Source organism: Lipophrys pholis (genome assembly GCF_963383615.2).
Source record: "Lipophrys pholis genome assembly, chromosome: 9".
Classification (NCBI taxonomy): Eukaryota; Metazoa; Chordata; class Actinopteri; order Blenniiformes; family Blenniidae; genus Lipophrys; species Lipophrys pholis.
The window spans coordinates 3,570,981-3,589,359 of NC_137639.1; the positions used below are offsets into that span (position 1 = coordinate 3,570,981).

The 18,379-nt window shown below is 45.0% G+C and overlaps 1 protein-coding gene across 1 annotated transcript in view; it reads left to right on the forward strand.

Moving 5' to 3' along the window:
• The window catches only part of cdk14 (cyclin dependent kinase 14), a 109,136-nt gene that overhangs the window by 24,070 nt on the left and 66,687 nt on the right, over positions 1 to 18,379 (forward strand). The window contains exon 3 of the mRNA XM_080472581.1: positions 16,611 to 16,856. Coding sequence (XP_080328707.1) covers positions 16,611 to 16,856 — 246 coding nt within the window. The remainder of the gene's footprint in view (positions 1 to 16,610; positions 16,857 to 18,379) is intronic.

Below are 18,379 nucleotides of genomic sequence, written 5' to 3' on the forward strand. Positions count from 1 at the left end.
GCAGATACACTCATATTCCTTGTCGCGTAAACAGGGGCGTAATGAAGAGCTGTGCTTCAGATCCAGAGTGAATATGGGTCTGCCATTGATAAGTAGATGGTATTCAAGAGGTGGACATGTTTGTACTTGCTAAGATGGTTTAGATTGTTTTCACATTGTGGCTGCAGTAGTTGAGTCTCAGATAGCAGGTGCTGCTGGTCTTCCTTTTCTTCTTCTTCTTCTGTTGCTGCCGCTGTAGGCACTGTTTGCTTCCTTAAACTCTGCTGGACTGTACCATCTCAGAGCAGAAGGGGGATCCTCTCGGGTTTTCAGGCAGCCCTTTCCCTCCCTTTGGCTGTGTGACACACGTTTACAGTCCATCAGCGTTAGTCTCCAGGCCCTTTCAGCCACACACTTGCAGTCCTTCAGTCCTTGATGTCCAGAAAATACCCCTGCTGTCTCTGGTTTCAGCCCCCCTTCCCCGGCTGATAGTACACTCTCTTCAGTTCCAGGTTGCAAAGGGAGCAGGAGACAGGGAAGAGAGAGGGAGGGAGGGAGAGAGGGAGAGTGATGTTTTGAGCTGGTTTGCAGGGAGAGAAGGAAGGTGGCCTGCGCTCTATCTGCTCTTCAGAGGCATCCAGGTGAACTGTGTACTCCTGGAAGGTAAGACCAACGCAGAGATTTTGCCCTGCATCCCTCTATACCCCCGTCATGTCTGGGCTTTCGATTCAATGTGTGTGTGTGTGTGTGTGTATGTCTGTGTCTGCGTGTGAATGAATGAATGAACAGTATTCTCCAGATGCATCTTGCACGCATTCAGATCTCTATGTACAGAGCAATGTGTGTGTGTGTGTGTGTGTGTGTGTAAGTGTGTATGTGTGTGTGGATTTCGCCTGAAAGTCTGAGTGTTGTGCCTGAAACAACAGCCCCTCCCTCCAGTGTTCACTCTGCTTCTAACAGGGAGCTTCTCCATTATGGTGAGAAGAGGTGCTGATGTGTTTAGGTCTGATGGGTGGGATGCTGCGCCGCAGCATTTTCCTGCTCACTCCACAATGTCGTTCCACTTCCAAGCAGAATTTGCAAAGTGTCTCCTCTGTTTTACAAACCCAGAGGGGATAAAGTGTGTGCCACGAGGAGGACCTGGAGAGGACAGAGACAGGCAGTTTATCGACTGTGGCAGGTCCTTCCTCAGGATTGGAGGCCCTCTTGGAGGACTGGAGGCTGTAGGTCCTCCTGGAAGATTATAGGCTGTCTGCAGGTCCTCCTGTCAGGCTTTTCCGCCAAAAAGAACCAGGTTCTAGTTCAGGGCCAGTTCTTAACTGAGCACCGCCAAAGAACTGCTTGTTTTTCCATTGTCAACCGAGCAAAGTGAGAGCCACGTCATTGTGTCACTCCAGAACGTCGTACATCACTGATTTCACCAATGTTGCGCGCATACAGGAACGAGGAGACGGACTGTAACATCGGTTTAGTCCGGGTCGCTCCATCTAGTTTGGCCTGAACCTCGGATGCAGACCAAAGAGTCAGAAAACATTGAGTCTCCTCGTCGCTCTATTGGTGTTTTTTTCACGTCCGTCTTGCTTTAGTCCGGAGCCCCGGAGTGGACATAGAGGAAAAAATTATAATAGTAACGCGTGAATGAGCTCGGGGCTTTATTTGGCCATTAAGAGGCTCATTTTATGGCAAAAAAATCCAAGCTTTCATTTACAGTAGTATATAGTTTGTTTTTAGTTGCTGATGAACCAAAAGTATTCATTATAAAGTTCTGTGGGTTAGCAAATATTGGAGTGTCTCATAGCGGAGCACAACGCAGCCTCATGCAGACCGTCGGTCAGAACGTGATACAAGACATGAAGGTGAAGTTAGTTACAATGATGTTACCATGAAAAGTGTGAAAAAAACAACAATGGAAAACTGCTTCTAAATTATATATCTGACACAGCTGACAGGGCAGCGCAGGAGCACGGCAGCACAGTTCGAGCCACCGGCTCCACGACCGCGGATTAGATTATTTATTTTCCTCGTATTATTAACTTGAGGGAGCGACTTATTTTATCATTCTCACGCCTATTTTTATTATTTTCTCCATAACCACGCCGGGGCCCCGGGTTCGCTGTAGATTTCAGAATGCCGGTACAGCGTCTCTTCCGCCTTGTCGGTGGCGATAACTCCGGCCCCAGCTGATGACGTGTCTGGCCCCGCTCTGGCCCCGCTCTGGCCCCGCTCTGGCCCCGCTCTGGCCCCGCTCTGGCCCCGCTCTGGCCCCGCTCTGGCTCAGCAGTGATGTGAGACCAGCTCAGCACCCGTTTAGCCCCTGATAGGCCGGGCCTTGGCGGTGGAAAGACAAAGAACTGGTGCTAAATCTGGCCCTGGCTCTGAACTAGCACCTGGTTCTTTCTGGTGGAAAAGCCCCCCTGGAGGAGTAGAGGCCATCTGCAACTCCTCCTGGAGGAACGGAGTCTGTCTGCAGGGCAGAGGACAGAAGACAGAGGAGTCGAAGACTGAGGGTGAAGCTGGGAAGGAGAAAGGAGAACAGGAGCGTCAAACTGAAGCAATAGTTTAAGATGAGAGCAGCCCTGTGTCCTCTAAATAAAGCTCTAACTACTATTTTGTGATGCTTGAATCTGAAAGTTCCTACTGCTGGAACTATTTTGATCCTTTATGGGTGTTAAGTGTATGACCTCTGGACCAAAACTGGCCCACGAGTGGATCCAGTTCAGTCTGCGGCATGAAGGAGAATTTTCTAATAAGTCTCTGTTTCATGTTCCTTCACTGTGGATTTATTGCCCAGTTTGAGTGAGATTTGTTTAAAAAACACTGACTCCAGCCAGAGGTTAGTGTTGTAGTGAGGGAAGTCAGCATCAAAGCCACCTTGTGTGCACGATTGTGAAAAAGTGTGTGGAGGAGCGACAGGCTTTAGGCACATTAGTCTGCAGAGAACCACCTGGTGCACAGGAAGTCAGACCTTTAAGCAGATTTGCAGAGTAAAATAAATACGAGTGTCAAATATAAGACACGGTTTTGTTCTGTACCAGCCATTGCTCAAAAAAGCATACATTGATGTTGAAATAGACGATTTCCTCTTGAGAATAATTCAACTTTGTGAAATACTTGTAATTAATTGGCAGAGCTCCTCTAAATGTACTCATCTCTTTTTGCATTAAAAGGAAAGCTGTTCAGGTGTCATTGTGCTAGTCCACCACTGTTGAGATGAAATTTGGCCATGTGGCCCAATGAACTGTAATGGATTTGAGTTCTCTGATCTCAGATATGTCTGGTTCATTTAAAGCCTGGCAGAGGGTTGTTTAGGTTCAGGACAGACAGGACAGAGAGACCTGCATGGAGGCTCATATTCACATGTAAATTTACAGTGATGGGGTCAGAAACAGGCTGTGATTAACATCAAGTGTTACCACAATTAAGGTGTTTAAGTGGCCCTTGTGCTGATGACTCTGTGCTGAATGCTCCGTTAGACTTGAAGTCCACTAAGGCCCCGTCCACACGAGGCAACGATCTTTTTTAACCCCGGCCTTCTTAAAAAAAATTCTGTCCACATGACAATATGAACACAGCTCAACGTGATGTAGTACATATGCCAGGTCTTTAGGGGGCGCTGTTACTCACCAAATATACTAAAAACACTGAAGAAGACACAGAGAACAACACAGAAATGGAGAAGAAGACATGGGGAACACTCCTGCTGCTCCTAGTACTCAGGAAGTCCAACATAACGCCTTATTAAACCTCGTAGTCTCTGTAGCTTCTGTAGTACGATGTGGTGCGCGTAGTCCGCCGTTGTTGGTGTTATTAAGTGACATTGTGGAGAGGGTTACGGAAGAGGGGAAGAGCGGATTTTCCGCGGATGTGCATCTTTACCGGTCCACACCTCAAAGCCCGGTGACAGACTGGCGACCTATCCAGGGTGTATCCTGCCCTCACCCACAGTCGGCAGGGATGGGCTCCAGCGCCCCGCGACCCTGAACTGGATAAGCGGGACAGATGATGGATGGATGGACCTCAAAGCCCAGCCAGCGTTTTCAAATGCCCCCACTCTGGGGGCTGCACCATGTGGAAACCTGGCCAAAAACGATGTGTTTACATGAAACGGCGTTCTTGTGTGAACCTAAGGGTGTTTTCACACCAGGATCGTCCGGGACTAGTGACGATTTTCACAGCTTGGTTGGGTTTGCTTTCACACTGCAATTTTGAGAGCGAACAAACTGCTTGGACAAGGTCATACAAATATCACAGCTGCTGATTTGGGGGTACTATTGCCCGAAGCGAACAATGACCAGAGAGGAAATAAAGTATGATGAAGAAAATACCAGGCTTGTTCTTTGGACCGGACTGAAAGTGGAAGTCCCACCCCTTTAAATGTTGGTGGCAATAAGGGCTAAATAGCTTGTGGCTAATGGGTAGTGTTGTGGATTTCTTCTATTGCTGCTCTTGGAATAAAGTCGTGAAACAGAGTTCTTCTGTCAAGAATATTTAATGAAGTTACAATAGGCACACACACAATGCAGACGTCACAAGTCAATCTGCTCGGGGCATGTGCCACGTGCAACTTTCGAGTTCAACTTTTAAGAGGCGCGTAGGGAAGGGGGCGAGTCAGTATACCAGGATGGGAGGGGGTGAGTCTGCCAGGATGGAGATGTCAACAACACAGAGGTGGGAACCACCATTCGGTTCCCACACCTGTGGATGAGAATCTTTTCTTGCTCCCACTGTCCTGGCGCAGCCGGGCTGAAGCAAAAGGAAAACATGTCCGCTGAGTCTGTAGACAAGGTTATAAGGCTGGAGTCACACAGACCAAAATAAAAACATTTCAGCAGGATACAGAGAAGAACATCTCTGAACATCCTTCAGTAGCATATAATAAGTTTCCATAACAGTAGCCACAAACAACCAGGATTTATAGTCTTCAGACCAGACATTAATGAGCGCCTTCCTCACTACTTCTTCCTCACTACTCCACGTCTGCCCATGAGATATTTTCCAAATATTTCTTTTTGCGTCTGTTTCTTCTTAGCTTTGTTTCTTTACTGCCTAAGATACTCTACACGCCGTCCTCTTGCTCTGTCCCCTGGAAAGTCCGCAGATAGTCCCTGACGCTTTCAGATTGGCAGTGATCTGGACCTCATTTCATTTGCAAGTGAACTGAGACCAAACTACGCAGACCTTCCCAGAAAGTCCCTAAAATAAACTTGGGTCTGGATCAAACAGGGCTGGTGTGAATGCGCTCTTAGTTTTCTTGATTGTTTTTTGTTACAGTCATTGTAAGTTACTGAGATTTGCAATAGGTTTGTATATAGGTTTTGATCACAAACGTTCACGTATTTAATATAACCATGTGGCTCTGTGTTGACGTGATCCTGAAGAGTAGATCTGACTCCTCACTTCTTCTGAGTCATCTGTCATTCACAGCTGCATCCAGCAAAATCCTGAGGATAGTGTCCAATTACCAACATTTGATGCTGCTACTGCTGCGTCTGTGAGGCTGCCATCAGCAAGATGGTTAATAGACATGTTTGCTTGTCACTTCTGAACTGCCCTTCCCAGTCTTCCCTCCTCCCTTCAGAGACAGCAGTGACGTGGAGCTGCTGAGGAAAGAGACGTCCTCAGAGACAGAGACTGAGAGGATGACAGCTCCACAGTTCAGCTCTGTGAATACACTGGGTCTGTCCCTGAGGCAAAACACTCAGAGGTGTTCATACGGTTTCTCCCATATAAACAGTGGCAGGTGGTTCATATTGGAGAGTGGCTATAATCTGAGTGACTATTGTACTGGGATTACAGCGCTTTTGATAAGAAATCTTTGTATTCTTAAGGGTGTTTTATTGTTGAGGCACGCATGGGTGTGACGTGCAGAATCAGCATGAGGGAACGTGGGTGCCATTTATACTACACGCAGCTATTGCTCCCAAACTGCAGGGGGCAGTGCATCGCAAACACACGTCCCCAGCAGTACAGAATGATGGCAGAAGAAGTACACTTCTTCTTCTTCTTTGTCTTCGTCTTCTTCTTCTTCTTCTTCTTCTTCTTCTTCATCTCGACACCAGCAGGCGATTGTGTAAGTGGAGAACGGAGCGGAGCAGGACACAACAACTTGTTGGATATTGCCCATCACTTGCACTGCAATTTCAGCTGGAAATGACTTGAGATGATTTTTTCTGACACCACAGAGACTTGAACTCTGCACGACAATGTGCTTAGAAGAGGTCTGCTGAAGAGGGCTGAAGAAAATACATAACTTTATTGAATTTGCGATTCAACACTGTGTTTTTAATGCAGATCACATTATTGAGCAAGTGACGTGTTTTTGTTTTTCAAAAATGGTGACAAAGAAAATAAATGGTCAAGAAAAGAAAGTATAAATAACTTACGTATTTGATTTGTAAATGAAATATTAGCTCCAATACAGCTGGCCGAACAGCCTCATGAAGCCACTGCTTCCTTCCCAGCATGTCAGCTACAACACAGTAAAATTTAATCAAAAGCCCCGTTTCCACCGCACAAAAAGTGCAGGAATGGAGTGGTATGGTCCGGTACAGTTCGGGTTTCCACCACAAGAATTTGGGATTTTCCGAAAATAACCGCTCCAAAGGTCGATGCTTTTCCGTCACCCCTTCGTTGGGATACTCAGGACAACAGAACAGGTTTGGTTTTGAGGAGCCGTTGACTGCAGCCGTTGGCTGATTGGTCAGAGATTTACTACACGCCCTCAATATTTTAATGTGTCGGCTGTATGAATCCTCTGTTGTTAACATATTCAGCTTTGCATTGGTTGTTGTTTTTTCTCTTTTTTGCTGTGCAACTTTCATGTTGGTCCCGAAAGAGCAGACACGAGGCAGGGACGGAGACCGGAGCAAATGCTACGGCCGTAACCGATGCACTCCCGAGTCCGCTCGGCACGTCACGTCACGTTGCATGCTTCATTGCGTGGGCCGCCACCGAGCTCCGGTTCCCCGAAGCTGAAGTTCCGGAACCTGCCGGTGTTTGCAGACACGGAGTTACGGTTTGCCAGCCAGCAGCTCGAGACGCGACGTGATGCAACGTGACGTGATGCAACGTGACGTGATGCAACGCGACGATCGGACTCGGACCGTACCCACATACGGTGTGCCGGGACACCGGAGCTGCTCTGAGCCCTGAGCCCCGGAGTCTGTCCTCGCATTGCGTCCGCGATCTCTGCTCCAACGCGGAAGTTGCGGCTGTCACATCCAGCAGTGCGACACTGGTGCCGACCGCCTGTGTGACGCTGGAGTGCGCTCCGATGCACTTAGCCGGGGCCGGCCGGCATTTGCTCTCTCAGAACAGACACGGAAATTGCAGCTGTCACGTCGCAGGTGACGCCGCAGCACCGGAGCTGACCGGCTTGCCGGGGCGATGTCACCAGAGCCGGCCGGCGTTCGCTCTCTTGGAACCAACATGAAAGTTGCAACTGCAGCTCTGTGGCTGCAAAACAAAAAATAAGTTAACTAAACAACGAGTGCAAAGCAGAGGATGTAAACAACAACAGGATTCAGAAGGTCCAGATCAGCCGCCCTCAACCCCGCCTACATTTTAGCCGTACTTTCTGCGGAGGAAACGGCCACCAGATTTATGCTCTCGTTACGCTTTGCCATACTGCTCCATACCGCTCCGTTCCATTTCTGCACTTTTTGTGCGGTGGAAATGTGGCTAAAGGTGCCGATCCCGCGATGCTGAAAAGGTTGATCATCCACTGGGAGATAGCCGATCAAATACAATAACATATATGAATGAATTCTTGGGAGAAACAAAAAACTACTCCCGCTGTGATCGAACCAAGACCTAATAACTAGATGGGGTCACTACAGCCAGTCTACAGTGACTGCATGTGGAATGCACAGTCGTGCAACATTTTGGACAATGAATCACTCAGTTTGATCTGTTCCATCCAACTATTGCTCTGAATTGAAATTTCCCCTGAGTCAAAGTCTGACAGTGAAGCAAACTGGCATCAGTGAGTCAAACTGTGTGTTTCCAATGTTGATGTGGATGGCTTTATGCTTTCTAGTATCTTTATAACCAAGTCTTCAGTCCTCCTATCAGCTTCAGCTGGTTAAGCCCTAACCGCCGGTTAAATCCTTAACCCCTCGTAAGCTAACCGACCGTTAAATATGCATAGTTTAAAACATGGTTAGTCATCCCGTTAATTGATGTCGCCGTCAAAGTTAACTGAGGTTAACAACAGTGGTTAGCGTCGCTGATGTCGCTCCGCCCACTTTCAAGTCTCCGTGCTTCCGCGCTTTGTCTTAGGATTACCGGTTACCGAAAATTACATTGTGGTGGACGGCAGCGCAGTGTTTTTATCTCGTCTGTAAAACTACCATAAAGCATGACAAACTACGCTGCCACCAGGATATAAAAGTGGAACATGAAAACTGAGCTGGATGATCGGACGAGGCATCATGTTACCTCATCTTTTTTTAATTTTGACCCGAGAGAATGACATAGAAAATGGACTTTACGTAGCACAGACCACGCACTTATCACCTGTGCAGCACGCAGGTGATAAGTGCGCCATCCATAGAGCAAGTGACCGCTGGAAAAATTTTAAAGACTCACGGGAGTCAGTGCGTTTGGGCTGCGGATTCGCCCCCCTACGGGGGACGCGCATGGGCTGTTGAATGCATGCGCGTCACCCGTAGGGGGGCGAATCCGCAGCCCAATCGCACCAAAAGTTCCTCGTGCACAAAAAGTGCTATGTCTGCGTGCTCCCAAATCCGTACGGAGGTGGTACTCACCATGTACGGATCCACAAATTTTGCCCACGTTTTTTCAACTAGACAGCACGCACTTCCAAATATGGCGGGTTGTGACCGGGGCTTATATCGCACTGTTAAAGTTAGCGGTGGTCCAGAGGTGCGTTAACTTTAATGTCAAGATAACACCCAATTAAAGTAACCAAGTTTTGAACAACAAGATAACAGTGCTGTTAAAGTTACTGATCAGTTAAATTTATTTAACAGCTGGTTAAATGATAACCAAATTTTGAACAACCAGGCCCTGGTCGTTTGCCATTGTCACTAGTCTAAAACCAACTAAACAGCTTCATAAAGGGTTCATACCCGTGGTGGCTGGCCAATAGATGGTGCTGGGGTGGCACCCCCCCTCCCCCCCTTCAGACTCAGAAGCAAGGGAAAAAAATTATAAAATAAAATAAAATATATATATAACAATGGGCCCTGAACTGTGGGTGCTTTCTATCACTAATATTCAATAAAAGATCAGATTTCCTTAGTTCTCTCTCCCTCGTGTGGGTGTGTGGCGCAACCTGTGGCTCTCCAGAAATTGCCCTAAGGAAGCCAGGTTTACTCGTGGTTTCACCAATTACTTATCACCAATGAACAGTGAATGACATAAAATTAAACCATTCAGTGTCGATGGATGTCCGTGGCTCAGGGTGGTTTTCAAATTGCCTATCTCCAGACCGTCTCGGTTATTGGCTTAAAGTCAGTTCTTGTTTAATCTTGCATGTTTCTACGAGATGTGGTGATGGAGATAACAAGCAGTGAGTCGCTGATTATTAATTCTGTTACATCTCTTCTAACTTGCCCAATTCAAAGGAGAAATTTGGCTGAAAAGTTTCAGGTCAGGTTCAACTTCCTCCATTATAGTTATTTCTAAACGCACTCAAACAAACAGAAATGGGTTCAAAATTTAGCAAAATGTATACAGTTTTGTTAATGGTTTATAAATGTTTCGATACGCTCATATTTAATATGGATTTTGCGAGTCTTTTTCTGAGGCAAAATTCTGAAATGCTTTGAAAGATGGATTGATATGTTGTTTGAAAATATACCTGATATACCTTTTGTTTTTCCTAAACCCAGACTAACTGTCATTTCAAAAACAACAGCCCAAAACACATCTAAAAGGGATTCATTCAGCATCTGCTTGTATTTTTTTTACAAGTATGTTAATAAAAGAGTCTTTGATATGAAAACACTATCAAATCTGTCTTTACTGATTGGAAGTACATTTTCATGCTGTGGTGAGTCCTCAAAGTGATGTCCTCAGGGAGACAGGAGGAGATAATTGCCATCAGCACTTATGCATTACAACAACAAGAGCTTTGCTTTGTGAAATAATTCAAGTGGAAGCTGCACTGCAGACTCTGTGATGGTGTCTGAAGATGGGTGAGGGTGGAGACTGGGTGGGGGAGAAGTCACAAGGGTGGAGGCTGAGGAAAGTTAGCCACGTCATGGTCATTTTCCTGAGTTACTGTGCACTCTCCTGAAGCCGGAAATGCTGGGAAGCAAGCCAAATAGGCATTTATATGTCTGCACTATCCTGTGGCATCTCAATGAGAAGCAATGACCAGCAGTACTGATCAGGAGGCAGAAGTCTGAGTCACTCAATGGGTATAAGGCCTCCTCCACTAGCAGCCTCCAGGAAACATTCACTGTTCCTGAAGCATCAAGCATACCTGAATTTACAGACACTGATATGGCAGGAGGTCAAGGCTGTGGAATGACAATGGCTACTTTTAGTCCAGGTTGAAATCTACTTGGTCATGGTTCAGGCATGTTGCACTAGGATCCTGTTAAGAGGAGGTCTATCCGTCCCCGTCATCTACAGGTAAAGCTACCTGATTGAGACCCTGTACATTTCAGATACAGGTGCAGATGTACAGTACTTCTGCACACAGGAACATGACAATCCCTGAAAATGTTGTAGTTTGCAGGTCATGCCACGAGGTGGTTCTGTGTTTTTAATATGATGAAACCACTTGTGCAGAGAGCAGTAGGATGTAAACTCTTTTAAATTCCTTTTTTCTATCATCCTTCCTGGTATAGGTCTACTCAGTATCTGTATGGAAGAAATATGTCTCCAGGTATGCAGATGATGGTGTAGTAAAAATATTCACTTTGATGGAGAAGAACAGTTAAAAGGGGAGCAGCAGAAATACTCTTAATCTCTACTGTTAAAGGTAAAATTAACTTGTAACATGTCTGATTCAGAATTCTTTTTGCGTTCCTCTGACACTGCATTCAAAAGTAATACAGAATTTGGCTCAGCAGAAAAAAAAGATTATACAACTTTACTGTTATATTGTCCATCACACAGACAGCAGGGCCTTATAAAGGTATAAGAGCCTCAAAAGTTTCCTTAATAAACCTTTCCTGCCTCTCAATCCCCTATGCACTCTGTACTGCTGATGGTAGGTCCAGTGTGGTCTCTCTACACACTATTTTTTGATTGTTTTCAGGCGAGCCTGATGAAGTCACCAGATATGATGCATGTGGCCTCTGCGTAAAGCGTCTCCTGCTGGTTGATAATCACACAGCCTTTCAGCACTTTGTTTATTTAATAAAAATCTCAGAGCAGCTAGCAGAGCCACTGGATCCTCTGAACAAGTGCACAAGGCTGGGAGTGGGGATGTTACCATCTCTGCTAACTCAATCAGGATTTTACTTAAGACCAATTGAGAAGTTAAAAAAATGGGCTTGGAAAACAGTCAACATTTTTGCCCAATTTAAAGTTTTGTACCATTGTACCTAATATATTGTGTGTATTAAGAGACATTTGCAGCCTCTACATATATTATATCATTGTGGCAATGAGCCTTGTTATTTTCTCACAGGATATGTCAACATGTCAAAGTAGCTTGAGTGTGTCTAGCTAGTAGCAGCATTGTGGGAAATGGTGATGTTGAGACATGCACACAGAGACCAGTGAGACGATCCTCTAAGGCTGCAGAGCAGATTAGTGGGTACAATGGGGCACCAAGAGTGTGCCTTTGGCTACGTTAACACTGCAGGTCTTGATGCTCAATTTCGATTTTTTGCTGGGATCCGATTTTCTTGCTTGATCATTTCAAACACGACCTGACGTGTGAACGTGATCAGACCAGATGTTTTCAATTGGGGGATACCGCCATATCTGGCAACGCTGGTCAGCCCATTTAAATCCATTTTCAATTGGTTGTTAAATATGAGCCGACAAAATCTAGACAACATGACGGGGGGAAAAGAATGAGAATAAGGTAAAAAGAGAGCACAGCTTTTAAATACTTTTAACATTTTCAGACTTCAGGTTACTTGCGTAATCCCGGTTCTCTGAGTAGCATTCGTTTCGTGTCTCACATTGGGTATGTCTAGCCATTATTGGCTGGAATCAAGTGCGTCAGTGTCCAGGGGGCGGAGTCCCTTTCCCTATAATGGGGCTTGACACTGCGCTGTCCGTCATTCAAAAAATGCACACCTCTTCTCGCTACGAATGAGCAAGGAGGGTGGTCTGGTGAGACACTCACTCATGCTACTCAGAGAACTGGGGTTATGCAAGTAACCGAGAGTTCTCTTTCATAGCATTCGTTTCATGTCTCCCATTGGGGAATCCTGGATCCTGGATTGCTGGGCAGATGTTACTCTGGGGTCAACTGGCTTAAAACGAGCCTCACCGGGACTCAGCCACACGAAGCATCGAATGGGCTAATGTAGCGGCTGTAACATCAAGCCTGTAAAACCGGGCGAAGGTGTGTGAAGATGTGAAGGTGTGCAGTGCAAATCTCCTCAATGGAGATTCCTCTGAAAAAGGCCCATGAAGTAGTGAGACCCCTGGTCAAATGTGCACGTAGCCCCTCTGGTGGCTGCAGCCCCTTGGAGCTATAAGCTAAAGCAATAGCTCCAACAACCCAGTGGGAAAGCCGCTGTTTCAAGACTGGCTTCCCCAAGCAGTTCTTAGCCCAGGACACAAAAAGCTGGTCACTTTTCCAACAGCTTTTTGTTCTGTCCATACAGACGCTTAAGGCCCTCACTGGGCCCAACATATGTAACTGCTTCTGCTCCTCTGAGCAGAATGGTGGGGGATTAAATGACACAAGGTCAATCTGGGAAAATGACCTCAACACCTTATTAGTATTTATTAGCCGTGAAGCTAATGTTATGCCGCACTGTATGCACTCGCTAGCCTCGCGGGGTGAGTCGAAAGCGGGGCCTGACTGGGAGTGTTGTGACTACCGGTCAGCCTGTACAGCGGGAGTATTGATACTCGAAAACGTGCGTTAGCTGTGAAGCTAATGTTGGGGAGTACTGCTACCAAGGGGGGAAGTATGGCTACTTCAGTGGTGTATTGCTACCACCGTTTGCTACCACAGCTCATGGCCACTGTTTGGAGACAGCCTAGCCTGAGCGGTACCACTCAGCGAAGCGAACCATGCACCGACTCTTTCGCTCGTGTCTGTGGACAGTTTAGCTAGGTCCCGGTCAGCCAGTTAGCTTGAGGGCGATCATCAGGAACTTCTGCTCATAGCGAGAAGAGGTTTTTGAATGATGGACAGCGCAGTGTCAAGCCCTATTATAGGGAAAGGGACTCCGCCCCCTGGACACTGACGCACTTGATTCCAGCCAATAATGGCTGGCAGAATGTAATAGGAGCTTCTGATGAGGTCACGCTATAGACGTTCCCAATGTGAGACACGAAAGGAATGCTATGAAAGTAAACCCAGAGTAGACAAAATAAAAACAGAAAACAGGACGGCCGGTCCAGCCACGCCACAAACTATTACAAAGACTATTACAAACACCATCAGGAGTGATGTGGCACAGCTGACCGCGGGAGCATGCATGGAGACGAGGCGGGTCCCAGGAAATGATGAGTTCCTTCCTTCAAAAAACTGATTACACTCATCACGACGAATAGTCTCAAACCGTTTAATATACATCTACAGTAAGAAAAATAATAGGGACAAAATACCTGAAAGAGAATAAAGAGTGTGGGACCCTCAAGACGCAACATCAACTGCTGAGGCACCGATATTATAATATAAAATATTTTGCTGAGATATCCATACTCTTATTGTGAGGCATGAGCTTGTAGAGAAGCCATTTTTACTCAATTTGTCTGTCAAACACAACCAAGTGTAATAAATGTAATACCCCACTCCTATAATTCAAGACATTTTCACACCTTCAAATTTATTTTCTTTTGTTCAATTCAAGAATTTATACATTAAGGTTTAAGAAGCCCTGCGATAGAGTGGGGACCTATCCAGGGTGTATCCCATAGTACACTGGGATCAGAGAATAGAAAACCATGAACTTGAACTTGAATAAAGAAATGAAAAAATAGTATACGGATAAGGTATCAAAATTTGTATTTCTATCAATGTGTTAGTTTCCCAAAAGGTGCCACTGCAGTTTAACAAAAATATCACACACACACACACACACACACACACACACACACACACACACACACACACACACACACACACACACACACACACACACACACACACACACACACAAAACAACCCACAACTTCCTCTTTGGCCAATAGTACCCTGGGCTTATTTATACATGATTGTCTAAAAATTGGTAAAACCTTTTAAAATGTTCAACTTCAACTTTGAAGGGCCGCTACACCTTTAAAATGACATTCTATCAGTAACACTCCCCAAAATGAGTTGAAATTTTTTTATTTTTTAACAAAGAAAAATTACGTTGAAAAAATTACAGTTTTTGACAAAGAAAAATTAAGTTTATGTCACATTCCTTTAAGAAATTCAGAATGAATGGATTTGATGGAAGCGAATGAGATCTGCTCCCACTGGTGGGCAAACTAAAACTGTCACTTCCATTCATTCTGGATTAGCTAAATCACTCTAAAGTTATCAGTTCTGTAAATCAATTTAAAGAAATTAACTAATTAATTGCACAATTTTCTGTAATTAATTGTTATTAATTGCATTGTTTTTCTACTGAAGACTGAAGCTTGTAATGGATATTTATTCAGGGAAAACCATGGAATTAATGTCGACTGAACACACAGAGACTATATTCAACTTCAAAGACTATTTTTCTCACGTCCTTTTAGCTTTGCATGAATGCTGTTTCCCTCAAAGATTAACAAAATAATAAAAACATAAATTAATTAATTAATAAACATCAAACATAAGTCTGGGTTTTGTTAGAGTGCATGACTTTGAGAATTTGAATATTTCTAGAAACAAAGTTGTGAACTTATTACATGGACAAAGTGGCAATAATATACTGTAACACACCCACACACACACACCCACACACACACACACACACACACACACACACACACACACACACACACACACACACACACACACACACACACAGTATACAGGAGAGCCAGGAAAAGAGAGAAAGAGGAGAAATTAATATTTTACCTGCAAGTATTTCCTCCAGCTTTAGCAGTTTGGTGGCTGCTGGTCAGCCAACATGGCAACCTGCTGTTTTGCTGCAGAGTTACTTCTAAGGTGGTTAAATTCGGCTTTACAAAGTAAAATTTAAGACTTTCACTTTCTCAATCAGCCGTCAGGTAACTTTTTTAAAATGAAACTTTCTATCTTAATATTATTCCACTGGGTATTGTGCTGCTCTGTAGTCATGGTGCTGCGCCCAGTGCACATGAGGCTGCTCCGCTAAGGGAGTAAAAAAACACACCAAAAAACAGAAGTAAACAAAACTGCGTTAACTACATTACATTTCTTTAACGAATTAAACGTTTCAAATCAATGAATTAAATTAAAACGTTTATTTTGACAGCACTAGTTTATTCACATTTCTGCTGTTTGTGTTGGTGGAAAGCACTTTGAAGATCTCTAAATGAAGTGTGTGTGTGTGTGTGTGTGTGTGTGTGTGTGTGTGTGTGTGTGTGTGTGTGTGTGTGTGTGTGTGTGTGTGTGTGTGGTGTGTGTGTGTGTGTGTGTGTGTGTGTGCATCAGTGTGATACATTAGAAGCTGAGCTGTGATTAAAATCGGTCCATTTTCTTTTCCATCTGAAGAAAAAAAAAAGTTTGTGTATGTGTGTGTATATATATATATATGTATAAGGTTAAAGCCATGGATACAAGGCTGCTTTAATGATGACTATAAAATTGCAAATCTTTGTTTGCATTGTTTATAGTTCACCAGGAAAAACTACAAATACCGAGCTGGTATGGATGATAAGTGTGTTTGTAACATCAGAGGCCTTTTAGGTCAACGAAGTCAGTAAGAGAGGGGCGCAGTAATCATCCCTGAAACTAATCAGAAGTCGCTGCTCAGAGCCGGAGTGCGGTTCACATGAGCACACTGAAAGCCAAAGAGCTGCAACCTGACTCCAGCTGTGTATTAGAGTAATTAGAAGTTGTTCCTGCAGGGGAGCCCAGCGTAAATATTTAATCTGACCGGAGCTGTGGCAAAACATGTCATGCTGCCTGCATCTTTTGTGTCCAGCACTCTGTGTTTGTGTGTGTGTGTGTGTGTGTGTGTGTGTGTGTGTGTGTGTGTGTGCGTGTGTGTGCGTGCGTGTGTCCGTGCGTACGTGCCTGTCTATATGTACATGTGTTGGTATCTGTCTCTGTTTTGTATGTGTATGTGTCACTGTGTCTGTGTGTGTGCGTGCGTGTAATTGTATATGTGTGCGCGCTACATGTGTGCGTATGTGTGTGTGTACGGCTGGCTGTATGTATCGCTGTGTGAGTGTGTGTGTGTGTGTGTGTATCGCTGTGTGTGCGTCCATGTCAATGAGAGCGTTTTTGCTTTTGTGTGTTCGTGCATGTATGTGAGTTTGTGTATGTGTGTGTGTGTGAGAGACTTCTTTGTATTTAAAGGCTCACATTCTTGCTCTCATCCTTTGATTGACAGATATGTGTCACAAAGATGTCCACACGCAGCTGCCAGGGAACAGACTCAGTCATCAAGCCCCTGGACACCATCCCTGAGGACAGGAAGGTCAGAGTTCAGCGTACGCAGAGCAGCTTTGACCCATTTGAGAAGCCCACCAGCCAGGTGAAGAGGGTCCACTCTGAGAACAATGCCTGCATCAATGCCAAGAGCTCATCCTCTGGCAAGGAGTCACCCAAACTGCGCCGCCACTCCAGCCCCAGCTCGGTGAGTCCTCTAATCATGCTCCTTTCATTCTTCAGCATTTGGAAAAGGGAAAAGCTGCTTTCAAACATCTGGTCTGTGTTCCACAGCCAGCATGCCCGAGGCTTCAACCCAGCCAGTGGTGGAACAAAGCCCACAAAATCACTCTGTCTCATTATTCAAATATTCAAATTATTCACACCCCGAGGTGTGGACGGCAAAGACGATCATCTGTGGAAAAAAGATGACGTAATCGCCCCCCTCCCCACCACGGTCCGTGATGTCATCAAATAACAGCAACAGTCACGAACTACAGAGGAGCAGGGCCATAGACCTATAGAACTCAGAGTTACATAGAAGTTTATGAGCAGGAGTGTACTTCTACATTTCTATGTGCTCCGTGTCTTCTTCTGTGTTTTTGGTGTCTTTGGTGAGTCACAGCGCCCCTAAAGGCCTGGCATATGTACTACATGCCCTGAAGTCTCGTGTTGAGTCGTGTTCATAGTGACGTGTGGACGGGGAGTAAAAAGATTGTTTTGGCTCGTGTGGGTGTGGCTTAGAAATCCTGGAGTGTGTGTTCTGCTCCGAGAGGAGCCGAGCAGCACGGTGTGTGATGTCATGTGTACCGGTATGAAAACCAACCAGGCTAAAAGCAACACTGCTGCTGCAGCCAAAGCCAGAAAGTTCCCGACTTGTTATTGCCCGACATCATGAGATTATATGATATTAGTTCATTGGACAATATAACCAGTCCTGCACAGCACTGTGATCTCTCAGTTATACTTTATTGTTCCTCACTGCTCTTCTTTAGCTTCTTTATATTTTCCATTAATCTGGTTTAAGGCTGTTTCCCCCGTGTGAATGCATTTTGTGTTGGAATATTATTTCCTCACCTTGATGGCAGAGTAGATGTGCGCTCCATGAATTCATGTTTCTGCAGTTATATCAGACGTGATCATTATTATTAACCTCATTATTACAGATCAACCCTCATGGAGCTAAACACACTTGGAACAAGAACAAAAACATCCTTCAGTGACCAGGATTTATTTTATTATGTCAAAAATATTGCTCTAAACTTTGTCTCCGCTCCGCTGAACTCTGAGTTCTCCACGTGGGCGGGACAATCCGCGCACCAATCAGGATAGTCTGAAAATAGATAAGATAAGATAAGATATCCTTCATTTATCTCGCATGTGGAGAAATTTGCAGTGGTACAGCAGGATAGTACAGAGAAAGAAGCACACATAGCAGGAACTAAAAAAAGCAGATAAAAATACAATATAATAGAAAAATATGCACACGGTGCCTATAAGTGTGGACATGTACAGAGTATGGGGGTGGATGTATGGCACAAAAAGCAGATAAAAGCAGATAAAAGCAGATAAAAATACAATAGGCACGGCCCAGTTGTTCAAAACTGGGTTATTTTAACCACTGGCCGTAACCGTTGGTTAAATCCTTAACTAACCAACTGTTAAATATGCGTAGTTTAAAACATGGTTAGTCATCCCGTTAGCAGCTAACAGTGGTTAGTGTCCCTGACG